The sequence below is a fragment of the Pipistrellus kuhlii genome, unplaced genomic scaffold (assembly GCF_014108245.1).
Source record: "Pipistrellus kuhlii isolate mPipKuh1 unplaced genomic scaffold, mPipKuh1.p scaffold_m20_p_21, whole genome shotgun sequence".
NCBI lineage: Eukaryota > Metazoa > Chordata > Mammalia > Chiroptera > Vespertilionidae > Pipistrellus > Pipistrellus kuhlii.
Genome location: NW_023425520.1, coordinates 11,382,873 through 11,405,292, shown reverse-complemented (window position 1 = coordinate 11,405,292; position 22,420 = coordinate 11,382,873). Strand labels below are relative to the sequence as shown.

At 38.1% G+C, this 22,420-nt stretch overlaps 1 protein-coding gene across 7 annotated transcripts in view; it reads right to left on the bottom strand.

Annotated features, from left to right (window-relative positions):
* Nucleotides 1-3,325: 3,325 nt before the first annotated feature.
* CNOT6 (CCR4-NOT transcription complex subunit 6) overlaps nt 3,326-22,420 on the bottom strand; it is a 72,039-nt gene continuing 52,944 nt past the window's right edge. For 3 of the 7 annotated variants that reach the window (XM_036450199.2, XM_036450196.2, XM_045585770.1), the window contains 8 exons: nt 16,425-16,529; nt 16,275-16,343; nt 14,006-14,163; nt 13,353-13,507; nt 12,642-12,796; nt 11,556-11,795; nt 6,963-7,165; nt 3,326-5,257 (listed from right to left, as the gene is read on the bottom strand). In XM_036450199.2, coding sequence (XP_036306092.1) covers nt 5,045-5,257; nt 6,963-7,165; nt 11,556-11,795; nt 12,642-12,796; nt 13,353-13,507; nt 14,006-14,163; nt 16,275-16,343; nt 16,425-16,529 — 1,298 coding nt within the window. In that variant the 3' untranslated portion in view covers nt 3,326-5,044. Of the gene's footprint in view, nt 5,258-6,662; nt 6,788-6,962; nt 7,166-11,555; nt 11,796-12,641; nt 12,797-13,352; nt 13,508-14,005; nt 14,164-16,274; nt 16,344-16,424; nt 16,530-22,420 lie in introns of all 7 variants that reach the window. The other 4 variants (XR_004990167.2, XM_036450197.2, XM_036450198.2 and 1 more) reach the window with 4 other exon arrangements.

Sequence of the window (22,420 nt, the reverse complement as noted above, 5' to 3'; positions counted from 1 at the left end):
CATAGCTTGTTATAAACTGTTTAAAAACTTTGACATTTTAGGTGATTAATTTCATCCTTTTTATTGATTTTTTACAGAAAGGAAGAGAGAGGAATAGAGAGATAGAAACATCGATGAGAGAGAATCATCGGTCAGCTGCCTCTTGCACACCCCCTACTGGGGATGTGCCCACAACCAAGGTACATGCCCTTGACCGGAATCGAACCTGGGACTTTTCAGTCCGCAGACCAATGCTCTACCAATACTGAGCCAAACCGGTTAGACTCATTTGGGAAACAATCTACTTAGCACATTTTTTTTTTTTTTTGGAGGAAATTAGCTTCCAGAAATATTCCTAAAATTCTAGTAAAAACTTTCAAAAATTCTCCTTATAACCTTATACTAAAGTTGTCATTACAATATTTGTGAAAACTTATTTTTAAAATTAATTTAGATATGAGTAACTAAACACAACAAAGAAATTCTCAGTATATATAACATTATTACATAAAACCTGAAAACTTTATTCTAAATGTATTCCAGCTCATGTTTCTTCAAGTACTTGCTCCTCTAAAGAACATTAACTAGAATTTATAAAGTAATATAAACATACATCATTAACTTTTTTTTAACACATTTTTAGAGTTATAAGAAGAAATATGGTAAAATTATATATTAAAATATAGGTAGAAAAATCCTATTTTAAAAAGTGGACATCTCAGCAAAACATTTTTATCTAAATTGTCTCCTGATTTTAAATGATTTTTCCAATATCTTCATAAAAATTTACATTTATTTGTTATAGAAGTAGTTTCTAAAAAGTAAATGTAGATAACGTCCTGAAGACTTGGGAAGTCATTCATTTAAAGAGGTTATATACAACAAAACATACATGTAACAAGTAAAACATTTAATGTAATTAGTACAATCCCACCAATACAATATTTGCTGCTATATTTAAAAATATTTATTTAAAATATGTCAATATCCTTCCAAAAGATGGAAGACATACGAAGTCATTATGAGGTATATGATAACAACAATCCGCAATGCAAAAGACCATTAGTTGCCTAAATATAAAACTGAACTTTGGCAAAGATATGAGTTTTAATGGAATGATACAGCCTTTAAAGGAATCCTTAAGTTTATACCATTTCTACAGAATCAAGGTCTGTCCCCCAATCACTCTTCCCTTTCAATGGGCGAGTTATAACCCTTCCCCAGATTACTCAGAATTTTAAATATGTGGCCAGCTGATTAACATTTATTTTCTCAAACCTCAGTACTACAGCTATACAAATTACACTTTTAAAATATTTGAAACAAATATTGAATTTATTGGTCGGCTATGAGTAGGAAAATACATTGGTAAAGAAAAGAGACCCTGTATATAAATATAATACTAGCTAGTTACAATTTGACCAAGAAGGTTCCACTGAAAATAACAGTAAAAGCCCTGGTTACCTCTGGTCCATCGGTACATATTCAGTTTCCCATTACCCTTATCAAAGAGCTGCCTAGGCAAACATTCTTTGAGCTTAGTGCAGATCATGTGCTGGGCTCTGTTACATGAATGGTGAATAAACCAAAGTTAGCCCAGTGCATCACACAATATAATGTACTGCGAATAAAAACCAGATACTCCATTTTAGATATTTCAACATGCCAGCTATGTAAAGTGAACGTCCTGAGGAACTATCGAGTGTGAGAGAAACGCTGCTGACAGTGTTCTCAGTTATCTGCAGCGCTTGCTCTGCGCATTCAGACGGTTCGTTAAAGAACTGGAGTTCTTTGCCTAGGTTGGCTTTGTCTTTATTTGTCATGACTCCAAAACCTTAAAAATCACTATGGAAACAAATCCTATGACGTTAACTAGTAAAAAATGGAATATTAAAACTGGGATTTACTACTGAACACCTGCATATTGGAAGAGCTTTGATATTTTAATTTCAACATTTAAAAGTGCATTCCACCCTATTAATAATGTCCTTAGGTTTCAAAGTGCTAACTCAAAAGAAGTTTTCCTAGCTGTCATTAAATCAGGTAAAAATAAAAACACATTTCTTGGGAGACGTTCCTTGACTATCTTCTAGGATGATTAAAGTTGCAAGCAACATTTCATATCTACAACTTTAGTTTAAATTATGCCATAAATTAATTTTAATGAACATAATTTAAATTCTCAAAGCATAAATAATTACCACAACAAGGAATCGAATGCCTCCAAGTTTCTGATCGTTAAAACAGAAAACATAGCCCAAGTTTTCTGTAAAACATTCATAACATGGATATATCCAGCAAGAACAATGAAATTACATTATGGCAACACATTAAATGTATTTGTTACAGAATTTCTGGGGGAAAAAATCTATACTGTGAAAACATATTAGTTTTTATTGCATTTTAGAGTATAGATTGAAAATTACTCAGGACACAGAAATATTTAAAACACAAAACCTTGCTTAACAAAAGTATCACAGTCTATTTTGGTGTGACTGCTGATTCCCTACAGATTCAAAATATTTCTTTTTCTTTTGGAGGTTATAGTTGTAAGTCTATACTCTTGGATCAATTCATCACTATCTCAATAAGGTGGAGAAGCTGTTCAAACTGACCGTACAGAATGCAGAATGCCTAGAAGAGGCAAGGACAAATATTTTCAAGACATAACAGGCCAATGTATCAACAATGTTAATACTATCCTGCCCCCCCAGTTCAAATATATTATAACAATAACAAATACAGATGAAGACATTTTCTTTATAAAGCTCAAACCTTTAGCTTCTAACAAGTGCACTCTAGTTCTCTAGTCCCAGCATCCATGAAAAGAATACATCCTCCATCAACAAATACAAAATGAGTAAGTGCCGCTCCCCTCCCGTTCCATAAAGCTCTCTGGACCTGCTGTTACATAAGGTAGGCCAGAGGAAAAGAAGGTTCCTTTGTTTCGTCGGTCCAACCAGCTCCAGATAGCCTTCTCTGGAAACTGTCATGATGCACATTACCAACACAGTGTTTAGGAAAAACGAGTAAACACACCTTTATTCACACTTTACAAAAAAAAAAAAAAAAAAAAAAAAATTAAACCAAACCCCCCAAAAAAGTTAAGCATTGGTTCTACATCAATACCACCAATTTTTCAATGTACTGATTATAAACTGAATGTGTTTGGTGTCAGCACAACTTAAACAAAAAGCAAAAAATAAAAATAAAAATAAATCCATCACAACAAAATCTTTAAAAAACCTCAATGAAGAAACTAGGTCCCAGACAAAAATTCAAGATCAACAACTTTTGGAGAATTTTTTTCTAAAAGAAAAAAAAATTATTTAAGCAGTATGTAAAGTTTCTCTTAAAAACAGAATAAGCACATTTATGTGCTGAATATTTTTTCATAAAATTTTGTTATCATAAAAAATGATTCATTCTCTGTGTAAAAATTGTTATCATTTAACCATTTTTCACCCTAATGCTCACATGGTGTTCTTTTCCTCCCTTGCTTGCAGTTGAAACAAAAGTAGTTGGACCAAGTTCCCTCTGGATTAATTTTAGTTTTGAGATAATAAATGAGACCAAAATACATATGAGTTAACTTTGTAAAGTTAAAGCTGGTTTTAATTTCTAATCTACTAATGGCACTATGGGCAAATATACAGGGTATAATATAACTTTTATCTTGGTTGACATATTAAAATAGCTTAGTCACTTCAAAAATGATCTGAAGAATTGCCTTAAGGACCTGTTTTGAAAATACATCTCATTTATAACTGTTTCATAAACGGAAAATTACCAAAAAAAAAGGAATGATTTTTTAAAAGAAAAACATGGAGGCTAAGGAATACATGGAAAACAAAAGACTTCACATGATAGCAGTATTCTGGGTGACAGCACTGTGAGTGACACCAAGAAGCAGTGCTTGGGTCTAGTGAGCAAACACCCAGGGATTCACCCTAAGTCCAAAATGTGATCTTCAATGCTTTGCAATGGAAAAAAAGTCACAGCTCATACAAAAGCATTTCCATAAAATCCTCACAAATGTTCAACAGTATTTAAAAACTATAAAAGAAGATGCACAGATTTTCTCTGCATGCACAGGCAGTGTTTGGTGAGAACAATTTAGGCAGGCACAGTGGAGATAGACAGGAGGTTTCTCAAAAAGGAGTTAAAAAGCTGTACCTAAGCAGCTGCAATTTTTTAACTTAAAAAAAGTTAAAGATTTAAAAATATCAGAATGTACATATATCATTATATTCAGTCCAGAAATGCCTACAGATCATCACTGCTCGGCTTATGTGTCCTGGTAGATACAGTTTTTGTAAAAACCCAGAATTCATGAAAAAATGTCCTACGATTTAAATAGGTTTAAAGAGTAAGTTTCTCCATTTAATAATAAAGTAGCACAAAACAGCCAAGGAAACGCAACAGTGCAACTCCTCAACAGAGAAAGTCTGTTGCAGCTTCTTTACAAGGTGGCCTTTATAACACATGAAACCGGTGTAAAAAACACACACAAAACAAAACTTAGCCTTAATTTACAATACAATCATTTCCAAATCTGATTTTTTTAGTACAAAATTTCATAAATCAGGTCTTCTGTGGATCATTATACAATCATAAAGGCTAAATTCAAATTCTGTATTTTACAAGTATGTCTGAAAAAGAAGGGAGTAAAGTATGGAAGAATGGTCTCTGGATGTTATTACTGGCCTCAAAAAAGTAGTACTATAGATTTCTGTGCAAAGAGAATATGCTGTTCAAACATTTTCCTATTTCAAGGCATGAAAATACTGTATTAGATGGAAGAAACAGGAAAATTACTGGTAACAAATCACAGATAGGTGCAAACACACCACCCCTGTCCAACAGTATAGAAAGCATATTGGGCTCAGAATTTGTCTGCTGCTAGCACCTGGCTTTCACACTATATCCCTGTCAAATAATCAGACTGAAACCTCAAATCATCACTAAGAAAAAAAATCCCTAATGGCCGTATCTCACTCCCCTATTTCAGATTTTTTATATAAGTTTACAAGTGAAACTGAGGTCGTCTTCTGAAGGTGCTTCACTACCTCCTGCCAGGAAGGTGAATGCCGTTAACTTGGGGCAGGAATGGCAGTAAGAGCTCCAGTTGTGCAAAAAGTGAGAAGTGGTCGGAGGGGATAAGTGGGTGTGGGCAGCCGCTGATATTATTCTCAACTAGCCAATGGTGGTCCAGAGGTCCCAGGATGCCCAAGGTGTTCAGCTGAGGCTTAGAATAGAAGATGTAGTCAATTATACCCTGAAAACCAGAAGGAAATAATAATAAAAAAAGACCCCACATTAGACAACAATGAAATACCGAAAGCTCTCACGACATACCCTTTCAGGCATGTTTCGTAAAAACTTCATTAGCAGTGGGAAGAGGCAGTACCACCTGGGCCAAATGGTCCCCCAATGTCAAACCTTAAAGAATGAAAGACTGTTTAAGCATTTCAACCATTCATTTTCCTATTTGGATCCTTTCAGAATTTTTAATAAGACATAAAGGATCTTTTGTGATAGGCCTCTGCTTCTCTTTCCTTACTACCCCTTTGCCATACTAGCCTCTTTAAATAGTACCTCCCACCACTCCGATTCTCTTCCCATGCTAATGTGTACCCTACTACTTACTTACTTACGTAGCTGAGACCAGCCTGTCCCTGCCCTGCATGTCCTCAGCAGCACCAAGCACACAGCCAAGCACCTCTCGACTTTTCCTGTCCTCCATGTAACTTCACATGCTCCTCTACATGTTCTTGGCCAAATGTATTAAACATATTCAAAGGTCTCCTTCCTATCTCTACATCACTAGCAGGAAGAAGAAAAACAAATCCCTAATCTCTCCCACCTTTGAGTTATCACCCGTACTTCTTCCATCAGGCTGTCTGAAGTAAATCTCCAGGTTAGTTTTTACTACCTTACCATCAGTTCCTGCCCACTGCTCCCCGAAACACCTCTCGCCAGCATCTTTCTGAAGCTCACCCTTCACTGCTGTTTCCTAGAAAGGCCTATTTCCTTGGCAGACAAGCTCCTGCCGTCCTGGTTTCCCCTGTATGGCTTTTGCCATTTACATGTCAGTTTTCCTGGAGTCTACTCTAATCTCTCTTCAACTCCACACACTCCTGTTACCAGGACTACATAATAACCTACAGTTCTGGGGATCTCCCAAAGTCAAATAAAAAACTATTCATGGCTTTCAACAGTTTCTTTAAAGAGTCTAAAGAGCCCTCCCCACCAAAATTAAGAACCAGTTAACACTAGTATTTGCACTCTAATAAATAATCCAACCTGAACGATTCGTGTTCCATCAGGGTAGAAATGGAAGATTAGGATACAAGAAAGCAGAAGCGCAAAAGGAGGCTAGAAAGGACAGCTGAACACAAACCCTAAATAACCACTGATACTAGAAGTAAAGAGAATCACTAAGGAAAGTCTCTACACTGTAAGCTGTCGACTATAAGGCATACAAATATATTCTAGCAACTTAAAAATGACCAACAATAAACTACATGTTAGTACTCAAGGAGTAGGTTTCAGTTTAATTAACTTGGAGACAGAACAGCTCATCCCAACTGACACCAAACTAGATACAGTAAGTCCTTATTCAATGTCTAGGTAGGTTCTGCAACTTTAAGCAAAACAACGTATAATGAACTGAATTTTACCAGAGTCTAGTTGACATAAACAAGAGGTAAGTCCCATGGCATCTCATCAGCATTATAATGAGATGATGGAAAAAATGACCGTACCTGAGGCCTGTGGTCTGACAAATCCAGCTTTGTATCGAGCCGATAAAAACATAACTGACCCCAAAAGATGAAATGATTCTAATTTCTAGAATATTCCTATAAACCAACTCAAGATTGCCTAATCTGAACACACTCACATTTTAAAGACTTGACAAAGTAATGAGACTCTCCTTTAAAAAATGAAGTTTTTACAAGTTTACTAATTCCAAAGCTCACCTTGAAATCAAACGTGTAATTTGTGTAAGGCATCAGGCCAGCCTCATACGCACTCTTCAGCGTGAAACCGTGAGTGATCCTCCCGTTGGTGGTCCCATTTTTCCCATTACAGCTGAAGTTCGTAAGACTTTCATTGTATCTCAGCTCCTTAAAGTCTTTATGGTTTGTTTCTACTCCACCAGTGCTCAAATATTCTACAACACCTAGAATGAAAATAAATGGACTTTTTACAAGATCAAGTATAACATATGCTGCATAAAACACAACTAAAAAGATAATTCAATTGTAAGTAGTTTTATATTATACTTTCTAAAATCTGAGTTTTAAAATGGAGTTTTAACCCCCTGGCAATGGGCAAAGCAGATGTACAGTCCTTAGTTTATCCTAGCTGATGCCTGTGTGGGTGGCCAGAGATGTTTCATGTCTGAGGCACATATAAAATAAATAAATAAATTTTTTAAAAAATTAAATGGATTTTTACATTTGCCAGATCTTGTCTAAATCCATTTGTACATGCCCAGATCAATTATTCTCTTTCATTGATATTTCTCTCTCTCATTCTTCCTTCCTCTCTGAAATGAATAAAAATATTTTTAAAAATCCATTTGTACATGGTTTTAATTATAGTATACTGAATATTTTATACTTCACTTTACCGTTTTACATGAACTATGTGTAGTCTCAAATACCTTTAAATATATATATATGTATTGATTTCAGAGAGGAAGGGAGAGGGAGAGAAACATCAGTGATGAGAGAGAATCACTGATCCGTTGCCTCCTACCTGCCCTATAATGGGGATCAATCCCACAACCCGGGCATATGCCCTGACTGGGAATCAAACCGTGGCCTCCTGGTTCATACAAACCACTGAGCACACTGAACCACTTTTTTCATTATTATTTTTAAAATATATATATTTTTATTGATTTCAGAGAAGGGAGAGGAAGGGAGAGATAGAAACATCAATGAGAGGGAGTCATTGATTGGCTGCCTCCTGCAGGTTGGACCGAGGTCACAACCCAGGCATGTGTCCTTGACTGGAATTGAACCTGGGACCCTTTGCTCCACAGGCCGATGCTCCATCCACTGAGCCAAACCAGCCAGGGCTATTTTTTTTTACATGGCTGTACAATACAACAGGCAGAGCTGGAGCATAACATCTGTTAAAACTAGTTTCCTTCCCTTTTTTAAAAACTCAGCCTGTTTCTACTTCCTAAAAAGAATTAACACCATAATCAACATCTTAGTATGTAGGTTTTATTAGCCTAAATTTTTTACTTGGTATAAAATAGCAAGATTAGAATTCATTGTCCTATTATATATAGTGGCAACTATGAAAGAGAATACCACCAGTTAGTTACAAAGCAAGTTTACCATCCCTGGACTTTATTTCCCCAATTTCCAAAGCACAAGATGAGCTCTACAAACATATATTTTAGTTTCCATTTAATTGGCGAGGTTGGACCAGTTGGAGTGGCTCAGTGGTTGAGCATCTACCTACCTATGAACCAGGAGGTCATGGTTTGATTCCAGGTCAGGGCAAATGCCCAGGTTACAAGCTCAATCCTCAGCCCAGTAAGGGGCGTGCAAGAGGCAGCCAATCAATGATTCTCTCTCTTCACTGATATTTCTCTTTCTCTCTCTACCCACCCTTCCTATAAAATATTTAAAATAAATAGGGTAGTATTCATATTCCCTTTTTAATTTATTAAATATATTTTTATTGATTTCAGAGAGGAAGGAAGAAGGAGAGAGAAACATCAATGATAAGAATCATTGATCGGCTGCCTCCTGCATGCCCTCACTAGGGATTGAGCCTGTAACCTGGGCATGTGCTCTTGACAAGAATCAAACCTGGGACCCTTCAGTCTGCAGGCTGATGCTCTACCCACTGAGCCAAATCAGTTAGGGCTAAAAATATATATTTTTAAAAATTTAGCAAGTTTGGACATTTTCCCTATGTTTGCTATTAAAATACTGTTTTTTTTTTAAATCGTTGACACTATTCCATGTGCCCCCCATTTCTACCCACCTTTTTGCCCGCCCCCTTCCATTAGCCTTCATCATGTTGTTGTCTGTGTCAGTATCTATGTATGCATATATGTTCTTAGATTAATTTCTTCCAGTCCCCACCCTCCCCTCCACTTTGAGATCTGCCAGTCTGTTCCATGCTTCCATACTGATGATCCTACTTTGTTCGTCAGTTTATTTTGTTCATTAGATTCCACATATAAGTGAGATCATATGGTATTTGTCTGACTGGCTTATTTTGCTTAGCATAATATTCTCCAGTTTCATATGCTGCATAAAGGTTTTGTTTCTTCTTCTTCTCTCTTTTTTTAAAGCCACATGGCATTCCATAGTGTAAGCGTACCACACCTCTTCTATCCATTCATCCACTGATGGCACCTGGGTTGTTTCCAGATCTTGTCTATTATAAAGAACACTGCTATGAACACAGGGGTGCATATACCCTTTCTGACTGGTGTTGCTGGTTTCTTAGGATATATTCCTAGAAGTGGGATGGCTGGGTCAAAGGCAGCTCCATTGTTAATTTTCTGAGGAACTCCAGACTGTTCTCCACTGTGGCTGCACCAGTCTGCATTCCCACCAGCAGTGTGTGTGGGTTCCCTTTTCTCCACATACTCACCAACACTTGCTGTTTGTTGATTTTCTGATGGGAGCCATTCTGGCAGGTGTGAGGTGATGTTGCATTATAGTTTTAATTTGCAACTCTCTGGTGATTAATGACTTTGAACATTTTTTCATATGTCTATTGGCCATTTGTATATCCTTTTTGGAGACATGCCTATTTGGGTCTTTAGCCCATTTTTCAATTGGAAAATTACTATGTTTTAAACACTGAAATGGGTTTTTGAATCTGAATGATTTGGCAAGTCTCTCTTTGCCCCTAGGATACTTTGCAGCTAAACAGGGGGTGGGAGGCATGTTAAGAGAAATTGCCAGGGGATAATTCTCAATTTCTTCAGTCCTAGTAATGCCCAGATAGCTTGATGAGAGAGACTAAATAATTATGGATCTTAGATACAAAGAGTTGAAATACAAAACAAACAAACAAAAAACAAAACAAAAACAAAACATTGGTTCGTGAGCTTACTTCGTTCCAGAAGGCTGTTTGAAAACGGAATCACTTTTTCCCATTAGAAATAATGTAAACTGGAAGACATCTGTTTCAGACCCTCAAATGATTCAGTTTTAACCTTTCTTATATAAAATACATGTCTAATCTATAAACAAACACTTCTTTCTTAAATTTATCAAACCACCCACTACTAGCCTTAAAGGAATCACTTTTTTATTTATTTTATTTTATTTTATTTTTTTAATATATATATTTTTATTGATTTTATACAGAGAGGAAGGGAGAGAGATAGAGAGTTAGAAACATCGATGAGAGAGAGTCATCGATCAGCTGCCTCTTGCATACCCCCTACTGGGGATATGCCCGCAACCAAGGTACATGCCCTTGACCGGAATCGAACCCGGGACCCTTCAGTCCCCAAGCCGACGCTCTATCCATTGAGCCAAACCGGTCCTGGCATCAAAAGAAATTTCAATCATTGTGCTGTTGATATTTGGCTCTGCTAAGAGTTTGCTGACCACTGCCTTGGGGGATGTCCGCCTAAGCAGAGGAGCAGGCCTAACCCGGCATCCTTAGTGGGGCCATGGAGGTGGGAGCGGCTCCTGCCACTGCTGCTGGGCTCGCCATCCATGAGCCCAGCATCTGGCTGAGCAGCACTCCCCCTGTGGGAGCGCACTGACCATCAAGGGGCAGCTCCTACATTGCGTGCCTGCCCCTTGGTGGTCAGTCCACATCATCACAGGTTGTTCTATTATTCAGTCGATTTGCATATCAATATTAGCCTTTTATTATATAGGATGGTTCATTCACTGTACCATCTATGGAAAAGTTTTAAGAATATGGCTTTCTGTAATCTTCTACTTTGTGATAAAAATAAAAATTCCTTTTCTTTTTTGTTAAAATAACTTGCCTGATCTGTATAAATAAAGAATTTCAATTTCCACCTGCAGTGGATTTTTTAAATCAAGCCCACCAAAATTTGAGATCCTGAATTATATGATCAAATTTAAACTGGATCATATTACATGTTGGAATCCCAAAGAGGCTGTCTTAAAACCCTTTCAGCCTGGATTATACACAGGGACAGGCAAAAGTAGGGCTACAACTGTGAGTACACAAAACACAGAGCTTATTCTTGTATTATTTATTAATTATTGTATGATTTTCCATATAAACAACTGTAACCCCACTTTTGCCAACACTTTTATATACTGGGGATATTAAAACAAAATGACATGTTCTTTAATGAGTTATTCCAAGTTACTATCTATGTGTTTATCAAAGATGATTAATGTCCTTCCTCTTGAGGTTTCATACTATTTCATTTTCAAAATGGTCCCCCTATTCCAAAAAAATTTTAAACTTGATTCACAGCTGCCACTACAAACTGAATTTGTTTGCACTAAATTTGGAATTATCAGAAATAATACATTATAAAAACATTTAAGTCAAAAAGCATTCTACACAGACGAACATTCTTTTCTTACCAGAGTCCGGCAAGGAATTAAGATCTGCACACAACACCAGTGGAATGTTCCCCAGCTCTCCCAGCGCACTTGGGTGGAGGCTTCGAGAGGCTTCATCAATAATGCTCTTCACTTCTGAGAGGAACATCATTGTCTGAACTAACTTCACATCGGAGTACTCAGGGTCCCAATGCATGTGAGCATTAGCCACGAGAAGAAGTTGTTTTTCTGTTCCAAGATGTGGCTTTCCTGCTGTGTTCGCTAAAAAGAAAACAGAACCCCTCTATCAACCCAAATATTCTTACAGGGTCTGAATGCAAGTAATATCTCAGAGTCTTAAGGACTCTAAAACTGACATAATAAATCTCTCACATAATGACTTAATCTAGCCTACAACAAACCTGAGAAATAGCCATTTAGACCTCAGGTTGTGTACTTCTAACATAGGGTATTCATTTCTTGATCAAAAACAGCCCATTCTATTTGGAACAGCGTGGTTTTTAAGTAGGTATATCTCCTTGAAACTTCTGGTCTTAATTCAGATGTATTAAATCAAGCCTCATACAATTAAATCTTCTCTTTTCTTAAGCTGTATTTAAGACGGTCACTACGTTCCATCTTTCTATCCTTCAATTTACATAACTGCAGTTCCAACTGTTCCTATGACAGAAATTTCAATTCTCAGCATGATGGCCACTGTTATTTGAAATAAGTGGCTGATTTCTACAAAACATGAGACCTTTAAAAAAATGATTACAAGTGGGTCAGGAAGAGAATTTTGCTTACACAATATCCTTGCTGCCAAGAAATTACAGAAGTGCATCGAGTTCTCTCTAAGGAATTATTTTAACTAATTATTACTTCAACCTTTCTTTTATGTGAAAAATTCTTGGGAGATTTATGCATTTCAAGGTTTGAAATACTTGGCTTGGCAATGCTCTCTCACCTTAAGCTTTTTGATAGAGAAAACGAGATATGATAGTTTAGAAACCATTTAAATTCTCACTGAGTTTCTTCAGGTGTTAAACAAGACTATTAATACATAACAAATTTTTTTCCTATTAAATTTTGGAGGTCAATTTTACAGGAAGTGAAGAGGTCACTCACATGACTTTTCAATCAATTCCTTTCGAAGTTCTAGTAGTACTGCAACTCCAATGTTATCTTTTGTCATAACTCTGTTCAGCATAGCTTCAGACCCTTCTGAATTTGCCATTGCTAGCTGATTAAATTCAACAGTGTGTTTCTGAACCAAAGTAAATCTAAAACAAAAACAAACACATAAAAATGTGAATATAAGGATATTAGCTTTGTGGGAAATGCTGTTTTTTCAAACTTCCTTAGATATGATGGCATGTAAATTACATAATGGAAATCCTCCACATTTACCACCAAGCTTCCCACACCCGTTTAAAGTTGTTCTCAATCTGTTACTGATAACATCTTGATTTTAACCTTTACAACTTAGGATAATCTTCTGTTTGTGTTGGAATATTCCATCTTGTAATTTTTAAATATTGTTTTCCAAATTATAGGTTTAAGAATCCTGCAGGGAATGTTAATTGCAAGGTGTTTCAATTAACAATTGGAGTTAAACCCTACTAAACACCTGAAGAAACAGCAGCACTTTCAACGTATCTTTAAAACAAGTTTATTTCTAATTATTCAAAATAAAATAAAACCCTCTAAAGTAAAAAGTACTATTTTCTTAAGTATAATAGAATGCTTCATTCTTTCATTTGCCAAATAATTTCTATACTCTTGGTCCCCACCCTGCAAAGAGAGATAATTTTCTTTTTAAAAAATAAGATGACTTACTTTTCTGTCTTGAAAAATATTGCACAGCCATCAACATGCTTTCTTTCTTGTTCTGACATTGTCCTAGCTCTAGATTTAGGACTAAAGAATCCATTATAGCCACGTTCTTTCAGTTCTACCAGAAAAAAACTGTAATACTGTTCTGTTTCAACCTCCTGAAAAATTGCAAACAGCAAAGTTATTCATAAGACAAAATCAGTCACATACATTAACTTTAGATATACATATATATGTAGTCTGAGAGCTTAAAATCACTTCAAAAGACTGATCTGCAGAAAGTGACGCCCAGAGTCGTATACGTTATGAGAGATGGCCTGAGAACCTGAAGTTACTGTGCATCCACGTTTAATGCTCTTTCCACTCTGCCCTAATCTATTATTACTAGTGGTAAAACAAAATCATACCTTGGCAATACCATAATTTCAGTGACACTGCCACTCAATTAAAAAGACAGTGTGCATGGGGCCTTACAAAGGGAAAGGCGGGTATTTAGGCGGTCATAGTAAATGCTTAAACCCAGCTTAACCCATTTGCTTAATTTGGCAACACAGTGCTACAGAACAAAACAGGCAGTGAATTCTTCCAGGATTCACTAAAAACAGAAAAAGCCACTATTTTAAGAATTGTTAAAGTTGTGACTTCTGATGACTTACCTGAAGACTTATGATATCAGCACTGCAGCTCAGGATTTCTTGAATAATGGCCTTTTTCCTGTAATCCCAATTTAGTGCCCATGATGGACAGTAGCCATATAACTGCCGGGTCGCATATTTATCACAAAGAACATTATAGCACATGACAGAAAACAAGGCTGTAGGAAAGATAACTTTACTTATTCAACACGTGGCAGAAATAAAGCACACAGTTATTTTCAATAGTCTTCACTTAAATGTTGTTTGACTTTATTGATTCCATATATTCAATGAAGTCAAATATAAAGTCAAATAATGAGGAAGGACATATACATGAACAAACTATGAAATGACTGTATTACCTGCCACAGAGATATGAACAAAAGGTTCCTAAGGTAACATTAAAATCTCGAGCTCTCAGCCTCTAAGATCAGGCTCCTCATTTTTGTGCTCCTTCTATTATTGTAAAATGTGGAAATCTGACAGTTATTTTTTTTAATAGACATGTCTAGTTTTCTTCTATAGAGGAATGATTACTAATCCACAGAGGAGCCGAAACCGGTTTGGCTCAGTGGTAGAGCGTCAGTGTGCGGACTGAAGGGTCCCGGGTTCGATTCCGGTCAAGAGCATGTAGTTGGCCGGGACCAGTTTGGCTCAATGGATAGAGCGCCGGCTTAGGGACTGAGGGGCCCCAGGTTCGATTCCGGTTGGGGGCATGTGCCTTGGTTGCGGGCATATCCCCAGTGGGGGGTGTGCAAGAGGCAGCTGATCGATGACTCTCGCTCATTGATGTTTCGAACTCTCTCTCTCTCTCTCTCTCTCTCTCCCTTCCACTCTGTACAAAAAAAAAAAAAAAAAAAAAAAAAAAAGCATGTAGTTGGTTGCGGGCACATCCCCAGTGGGGGATGTGCAAGAGGCAGCCGGTCAATGTTTCTCTCTCATCAACGTTTCTAGCTCTCTATCTCTCTCCCTTCCTCTCTGTAAAAAAATCAATAAAATATTGCCGGGACCGGTTTGGCTCAATGGATAGAGCATCAGCTTGGGGACTGAAGGGCCCCGGGTTCGATTCCGGTCAAGGGCATGTACCTTGGTTGCGGGCATATCCCCAGTAGGGGGTGTGCAAGTGGCAGCTGATCGATGACTCTCTCTCATTGATGTTTTTAACTCTCTCTCTCCCTCTCTGTACAAAAATCAATAAAATATATTTTAAAAAAATCAATAAAACATATTAAAAAAGAATGGTTTTAATCCACAGGGGAAAGAAATATCACAGACCAAATCTTGTTACAAGTTCTCAAATTATTTTGTTTTTTAAAAATGTTTTTATTGAATTTTGGTGAGAGAGGAAGGGAGAGTGACAGACAGAAACATTGAAGAGATAGAAACATCATCGACTGGCTGCCCCCTGCCCACCCCCCACTGGGAATCGGGGAATCAAATCAGCGACCTCTTGCTCAAGCACTGAGCGATACTGGCTGGGCTCAAATTATTTTCATTCAATTTAAGTTAAAAGGAGATCAGAGTTCATTAATTCAATCCTCAAGTAAGTTGGCTATCTTTCAATTTTGAAGTATCAGTTACATTTGGAACATACTAGGGTTTAGAAACTTCCAATATAAAAAGATTTTTGTATATTCATTATAACTGAATTTGATCAATACCTTATTAGTAGGGCTTCTTAACAGTAGCACTACTGACATTGAGTATAAATTCTGCATTGTGGGGGGCTGTGCACTGCAGGATATTTGTAGCATCTCTGAGATGCCAGTAGCACTTCGCCAGTGTGACAACCAAAAAATGCTTCCGGATATTGCCAAATGGGCTCTGGGGACTAAATCATCTCTGGCTGAGGAGCACTGCCGTATAGCATACTTTTTTTTTTTTTTTTTTAAAATATATTTTATTGATTTTTTACAGAGAGGAAGGAAGAGAGATAGAGAGCTAGAAACGTCAACAAGAGAGAAACATCGACCAGCTGCCTCCTGCACCCCCCCCACCGGGGATGTGCCCACAACCAACGTACATGCCCTTGACCGGAATCGAACCTTGGACCCTTCAGTCCGCAGACCGACGCTCCACCGCTGAGCCAAACCGGTTTCGGCAGTATAGCATACTTTTTATTAAGGTGACAGAGAGGCCAGGTGAGCAAGAATTAAATCTTTATTATTAACACCCAAATCAGATTATCTATAAACACTCTACTGTAACACTGCCCATAATCTACAGTTGCTGATTTGTTAGGTTTATAAATATCAAATAAAAATAAGCGTTAAAAAATAATGCTACCAACCAGTTGGTCTTGTTCTGTCTGGTTCTTGTAACATAATCCAAGATCTTGGAGGTGGTTGTTCTGTTGAAACTAGTTGAATATTAAACACAAAATTAAGCAATATTCTTATATGTCTTCCTAAAAAAATGGTTTAAATAAATGACCACTTACTTCTTTTTGCAGTACCTGCCAAATTATCAAGCAAGTAGTTAAGTAGCCTTTTTGTTCCATCTGGTTCCAGATAGAGGTTCAATATATCCAGGGTAAGTGGATTTCCTGGGAATATTTTTAAAATAGGTAAAATAAAATCAAGACAAGTACTAAAATATTTTAAAATGGAAAAACATACCTAAATTATCAGGTCATCTATAACAATGCATAGTTACTAGTAACAAACCAAACCAGGAAAAAAATATTTATTTATTTATTTAAAATATATTTTATTGATTTTTTACAGAGAGGAGAAGAGAGGGATAGAGAGCTAGAAACATCGATGAGAGAGAAACATCGACCAGCTGCCTCTTGCACGCCCCCTCCTGGGGATTTGCCTGTAACCAATGTACATGCCCTTGACCGGAATCGAACCTGGGATCTTTCAGTCTGCAGACCGACGCTCTACCACTGAGCCAAACCGGCTTTGGCGGAAAAAATATTTTTGACTTGAAGAGGAGACATTATTTATACCATCTTCTACAGAGGTATCCAAAATTACTATTAATGGATTATGCCAATGTAGAAGATATCTCATAGTGCCTTGCCTTATCAACACTTTTCTGATGACCTAAAGCAAGTGAAAATGGATTGGGAAAGTGTGGAGAAGGACTGGGCAAGGGAAAATAATAGCCAATATAATAACAAGAAATTTCCTAAAAAACATATGTAGTCTGGCCCCTAAATTTCAAAAATTCTACCAAATAAAGTAACAAGACAAGACAGTCTTGGTTTAAGATTGTCACTAAAGAAGGGGGAAAAACCCAGTACTGTGAGCCATCCGTAAATGCAACATCCATTTCTTAAAGTGACACAAATGAAAACAAGACCAAGAGTCTCAGAGTATAAGAGTCTAAATCCTCTCAGAGGGACTTCTTATGCACATAGGAGGCTGGTAAACATTAGAACTATTTAAGATAAATGCCCTGCTCTTGAGATAGTAAAGTATCCTTCATAACAACCGAGTTATACCTATTATAGAAGTTCCCAAATTATTTTCAAAATTAGTTAACATAAAAGATCTCTGTAATTTTAAGATTCTAGGATTCTACAAATTATAAAAGTAAAAATGTCCTATAAGTGTAGAGTATGTCTTTGCAGGAGGACAAGTTACGGCAGTATCATATGTGTACAGTTCTTGATAGCTACCAAAGCTCTGAAATTTTTATTTAGTCTCAATCTTCTGAGAGATAGTCATAACCTGAGAATTACTGTAACCTCTTGTTAAAGATAGCTTGAGAAAATGAAGTCTACTAACAACATCTCAGTACCAGGTAAGCAGTTTATTCTAACTACACGAAGAATAATGTTATCTTTTTACTACTTTCTAGTGCAAAATATTTAGAGGCAACCACCGACTACTTATAACTATGTGATCCTCCCTTATAATATCTTCCCTCATAAATTAAAAACCACCCCACACAGCATCTCTATATGACTCTAATAAACACAGATGAAGCCAAATGGTGTGTTTCCCCCAATGAATGCTTGCTTTTTGGAATTCATTTAAATTTCAAATTAACCTGCTCTTCATTGCCTGGAAAAGTAATACAGGATGCCCCCCAAAAATGTATATACAATGTTTTTAGATTCTATTACATTTTGAAAATAAAATGTATGTTAATAAACACTGCCTTTATGTTATTCAGTGTGTATACATTTTGGAGGGGCACTCTCTATATAAGGGTGGGCAAAAGTAGGTATAAGTTATAATACAAAAATCCTATCTAATAAAAAGAGTAATATGCAAATTAACCATCACTCTGCTACAAAGACAGCAACGCCCATAGAGCCAGCATCCCACTCCCAGGTCTCAGGGGGAGGAAGGCTGCAGACAGAACGCTGGGCTGATAGGCCAGGGGCGTGCTATCAGAAGCCCAGCGGGTGCTGGGCGAGGGTGAGCTCTGAGCCCACACTGCGTGGCTTGGGACAAGCCCCCAGCCCAGCAGACAGAAGCCCAGTGGGTTTTGGGTGGGGGTGAGCTCTGAGCCACTGCGGAGCGGCTTGGGACATGCCAAGCGGACAGACTCTGAGCTGGGGGCTGCTCAGAGTCGCTGGGCGGCTTGGGACATGCCAAGCGGACAGACTCTGAGCTGGGGGCTGCTCAGAGTCGCTGGGAGGCTTGGGACATGCTCCCGGCCCAGCAGACAGAAGCCCAGCTGACAGAAAGCGGGGCACTGGGGGCATGCTTCCAGCAGCTCCCCAGCAGTGTGGCTTGGGGCATGCCCCCAGCCCAGTGGACAGAAACCCTGCAGACACAATGCAGGAGGTCCTCTGTGCATGAGCTGCAGAGGAAACACATTTTCTTTTCTTTTCTTTTCTTAAATATATTTTATTGAGTTTTCACAGAAAGGTAGAGGGATAGAAAGCTAGAAACATTGATGAGAGAGAAACATAGATCAGATGCCTCCTGCACACCTCCTACTGGGGATGTGCCCATAACCAAGGTACGTGCCCTTGACCGGAATCGAACCTGGGACCCTTCAGTCCGCAGGCCGATGCTCTATCCACTGAGCCAGATCGGTTAGGGTGGAAACACCTTTTCTGAAGGCCCATTGGCTAAGCTCCCTGTAATCTGCCTCTCACAGTGTTCTTGGTAACTTGAGTAATAAGAATGCAAGAAGGTGATTTAGGGTTTTTCCACCTCTCCCCGGGAGGAAAAGTAAGGTCTGCTGCTGGATGGGCTAACAAATTTTATATCCTGCCCTAGCTAGTTTAGCTCAGTGGATAGAGGCCCGGCCTGGCAATCTCAGGGTCTGGGTTTAATTCTGATCAAGGGCATGTACCTAGGTTGCAGGCTCCTCCCTAGCCAGGGCCCAGGTCAGGTCTCATGCAGGAGGCAACCAATTGAAGTGTCCCTCTCACATTGATATTTCTCTCTGTCTTTCCCTCTCTTCCGAGTTCTCTAAAAATCAATGAAAACATATCCTCAGGTGAGGATAAAAAAAAAAGTCTTATCCTATGAAAGACACATCTTGAAAGTGCCTAAAGAAAGTTGTCATTTTTTCATGGTGAAGGGACTGGAGTCTGTGTTAATGAAAACACCTTGGCGGCTGTGACAGTGGCAGCAGCAATGGGGTGATGGGGCTGATGCCTTCCCCTGATCAGCCTGGTCGCCTCCCACAGAGGAAGGCCAAACTGCAGCTTAGGTCCACTCCCCGTCAGTAGGTCACCTCCTGAGGGCTCTCAGTCTGTGAGAGGGGGCAGGATTGGCTGAGGGACCCCGCCCCACCAGTGCACAAATTTCGTGCACCGGGCCCCTAGTTAATAAATAATGCTATAAGAATAAACTATTTTGCATACCCACAACTGTAAACCTACTTTTGCCTACCCATATACACAGGTAGAGAACAACACAAAGTTAAGAAAGTTAAGAACAACACAATTCTGAAATTAAAACATGTTCTTGACATGAATAAGAGACGTCGCTTCTGAAAAGTAGCCATACCTTTTCCTATTTATCATGTTAAGCACAAATAAAATTCTTGTGTCTCATGTATAGATAAACATAAGACTCTGAAATGTGGTAAAAAGGCAGAACAGTAGAGAACCTGGTCCTAAGAAACATTTAGTGGTGAACTCCCTGGGTTTAATTTTTGCCCCATATATCCCAAACATGGAAGTGAGGAAGCAGGCAACACAGAAACACCATTGGGTAGAGAAAAGAAAAAAAAAAATCCCATCAAAAGCCAAAGGACCAGGAAAAGACAGCCTAAAAGACAAAACCTTCAGATAATAACAGCTCTGCTTCTGCTAGACACCAAAGAGACTGGTGAGAAAGTGAAGAGGAGCCCCTACCAAGTAGGTAGCTGGGACTTTTATCCCCTCTGGGTAGGAAGACTTCCTCCTCCTGCGGTGTCAGCTCAATCCACAGTAAAGGGGTGGCTCTCCACACCCCTTCTGGGAATGTCAGAGGAGGCCAAGGAGAGTCGGGATTTTTATCATTGCCCAGCAGTAGTGAGATCACCTCGATGCAATAACCATGGAGACCACAGAAAGCCCAAACTGCCATCTCCATGTATGTGATCCTCAATAGAGACATGGGAAATCTGAACTACCTCCTTTGGCAGTAAGGAGATAGTGTCCCTGACTTTCCCTGCCAGTGCAGTGTTAGAGAAAGCCAGCAAAACCAGAAGATTTAAATTAACAAAACATACTATGAATATGTCCAGTTTCAAGTGAAAAATTACTCGTTATACCAAGAACCAGGAAGATTTTAAACTGAATGAAAAGGACAGATAAAAGATTCCAAAGATTCCAATTGTTATTAGAACAATCTGATAAAAACACAGCAAGCATGATAACCGTGCTTCAAATGAGCAATTACAAACATGCCTGAGATAAATGAAAAAATATTCAGTAAAGAAAAAGAAAATTTTGACAACACACACACAATGAAAAAATTAAAATAAAAAAATAGAAAACAATTTGAATAAGAGCTGATTTATTATCACAAACTACAGTGCCCAGAAGAAAGTGGCACAATACTTTTCAAATGCTAAAACCCCCCCACAAAACTATCAACCTACAATCCTATACCCAGTGAAAATAAACTTTAGAAATGAAGAAAAAATAAAAATAAAAATAAAGGCATTCTCAGAAACTAAGAATCTGTTGCCAATAAATCTACCCTAAAAGAACCACTAATGGGATTTCTCTAAATAGAAAGGAAATGATAAAAGATGGAAGCTTAAAACATTAGGAAGGGGTTGGGAGAGGGAAGCTTTCCTTATCTTAAATTTTTAAAATCATCTTTGGTAATTAAAACATTTTGTAACACTGGTTTGTTTCTAAATGTATGTAGAGAAAACATTTAAGATAATTGTATCATAAATAGGGGTAAAATAGAAGGTCATAAATAAAGTTAAAGTTTCTATACTTCATTCAAACTAGCAAAATGATAATACCAGCAGACTGTAATGACTTGACCTATATACCGTGTTTCCCCCAAAATAAGACATCCTCCGAAAAAAGACCTACTTACAGGTTTCCTTCTGAGTGAAATATAAGGCATCCCCCCCTAAAAATAAGGCCTATCTCCAGACTCCTGATATTGCAATAAACAAGCCATTCAAAGACAATTTGCGCATGGAAATTAATGACTACATTGAAAATAGAATGGAGAGAAATCAGCGTGGAAACTTTGTGAAACCTAAGCTGCAAGAAGTTGTGACTTGGGTGAAGAATTCATGGGAGAAAATCACTGACAGTTGCATTGCAAATGCACTGCGAGCAGGCTACCTTGACAAGAAGTACTCATTTAAAGACAGTGCTATTGCTAAACATGAGAGATTTGGTCCACTGATTCTGAAAGAAATGGAGTCACAAGAAATTCACCAGGAAATTCAGGAATTGGATTGTTATGATGATGTTCCAGAAGATGATGACATGATTGTCATTGAATAAATGAGTAAATTCTTGATATTGTAGGATTCACAGTTTGTCTGGTTTGTGTTGACAACTACTGTACTACCGTACCGTATACAGGCAATAAATTTCCTTTATTTTCATTTAACGAAAATGTGTACCGTATTCTTCTTCATGGAAAAATAAGACATCCCCTGAAAATGAGACCCAGCGCATCTTTGGGAGCAAAAATTAATATAAGACACTGTCTTATTTTCGGGGAAACAGGGTAATAAAAGACTAATATGCAAATAGACCGAAAGATGAAACAACCAGTTGCTATGACATGCGCTGACCACTGGGGGTGCATGTGGAACATGGTGGGTGTTGGCTGCAGCAGGATAGTGGAACAGGTGAGCGGGGGTGCCAGACCAAGGTGGGACGTCAGGTGCTGTCATGGGGACAAGCCTCTGGTGGCTACTGAAAATTCTTTGCTTCCATGCGCTGTGGTCCCGCTTGTACCGCTTGCACCCGCTGCCGGCCCCAATGTTTGGCATAGTCAGTGGATGAGTAGTGGTGGCTGCCGGCCCTGATAGCCTCTCAGAGCTCCT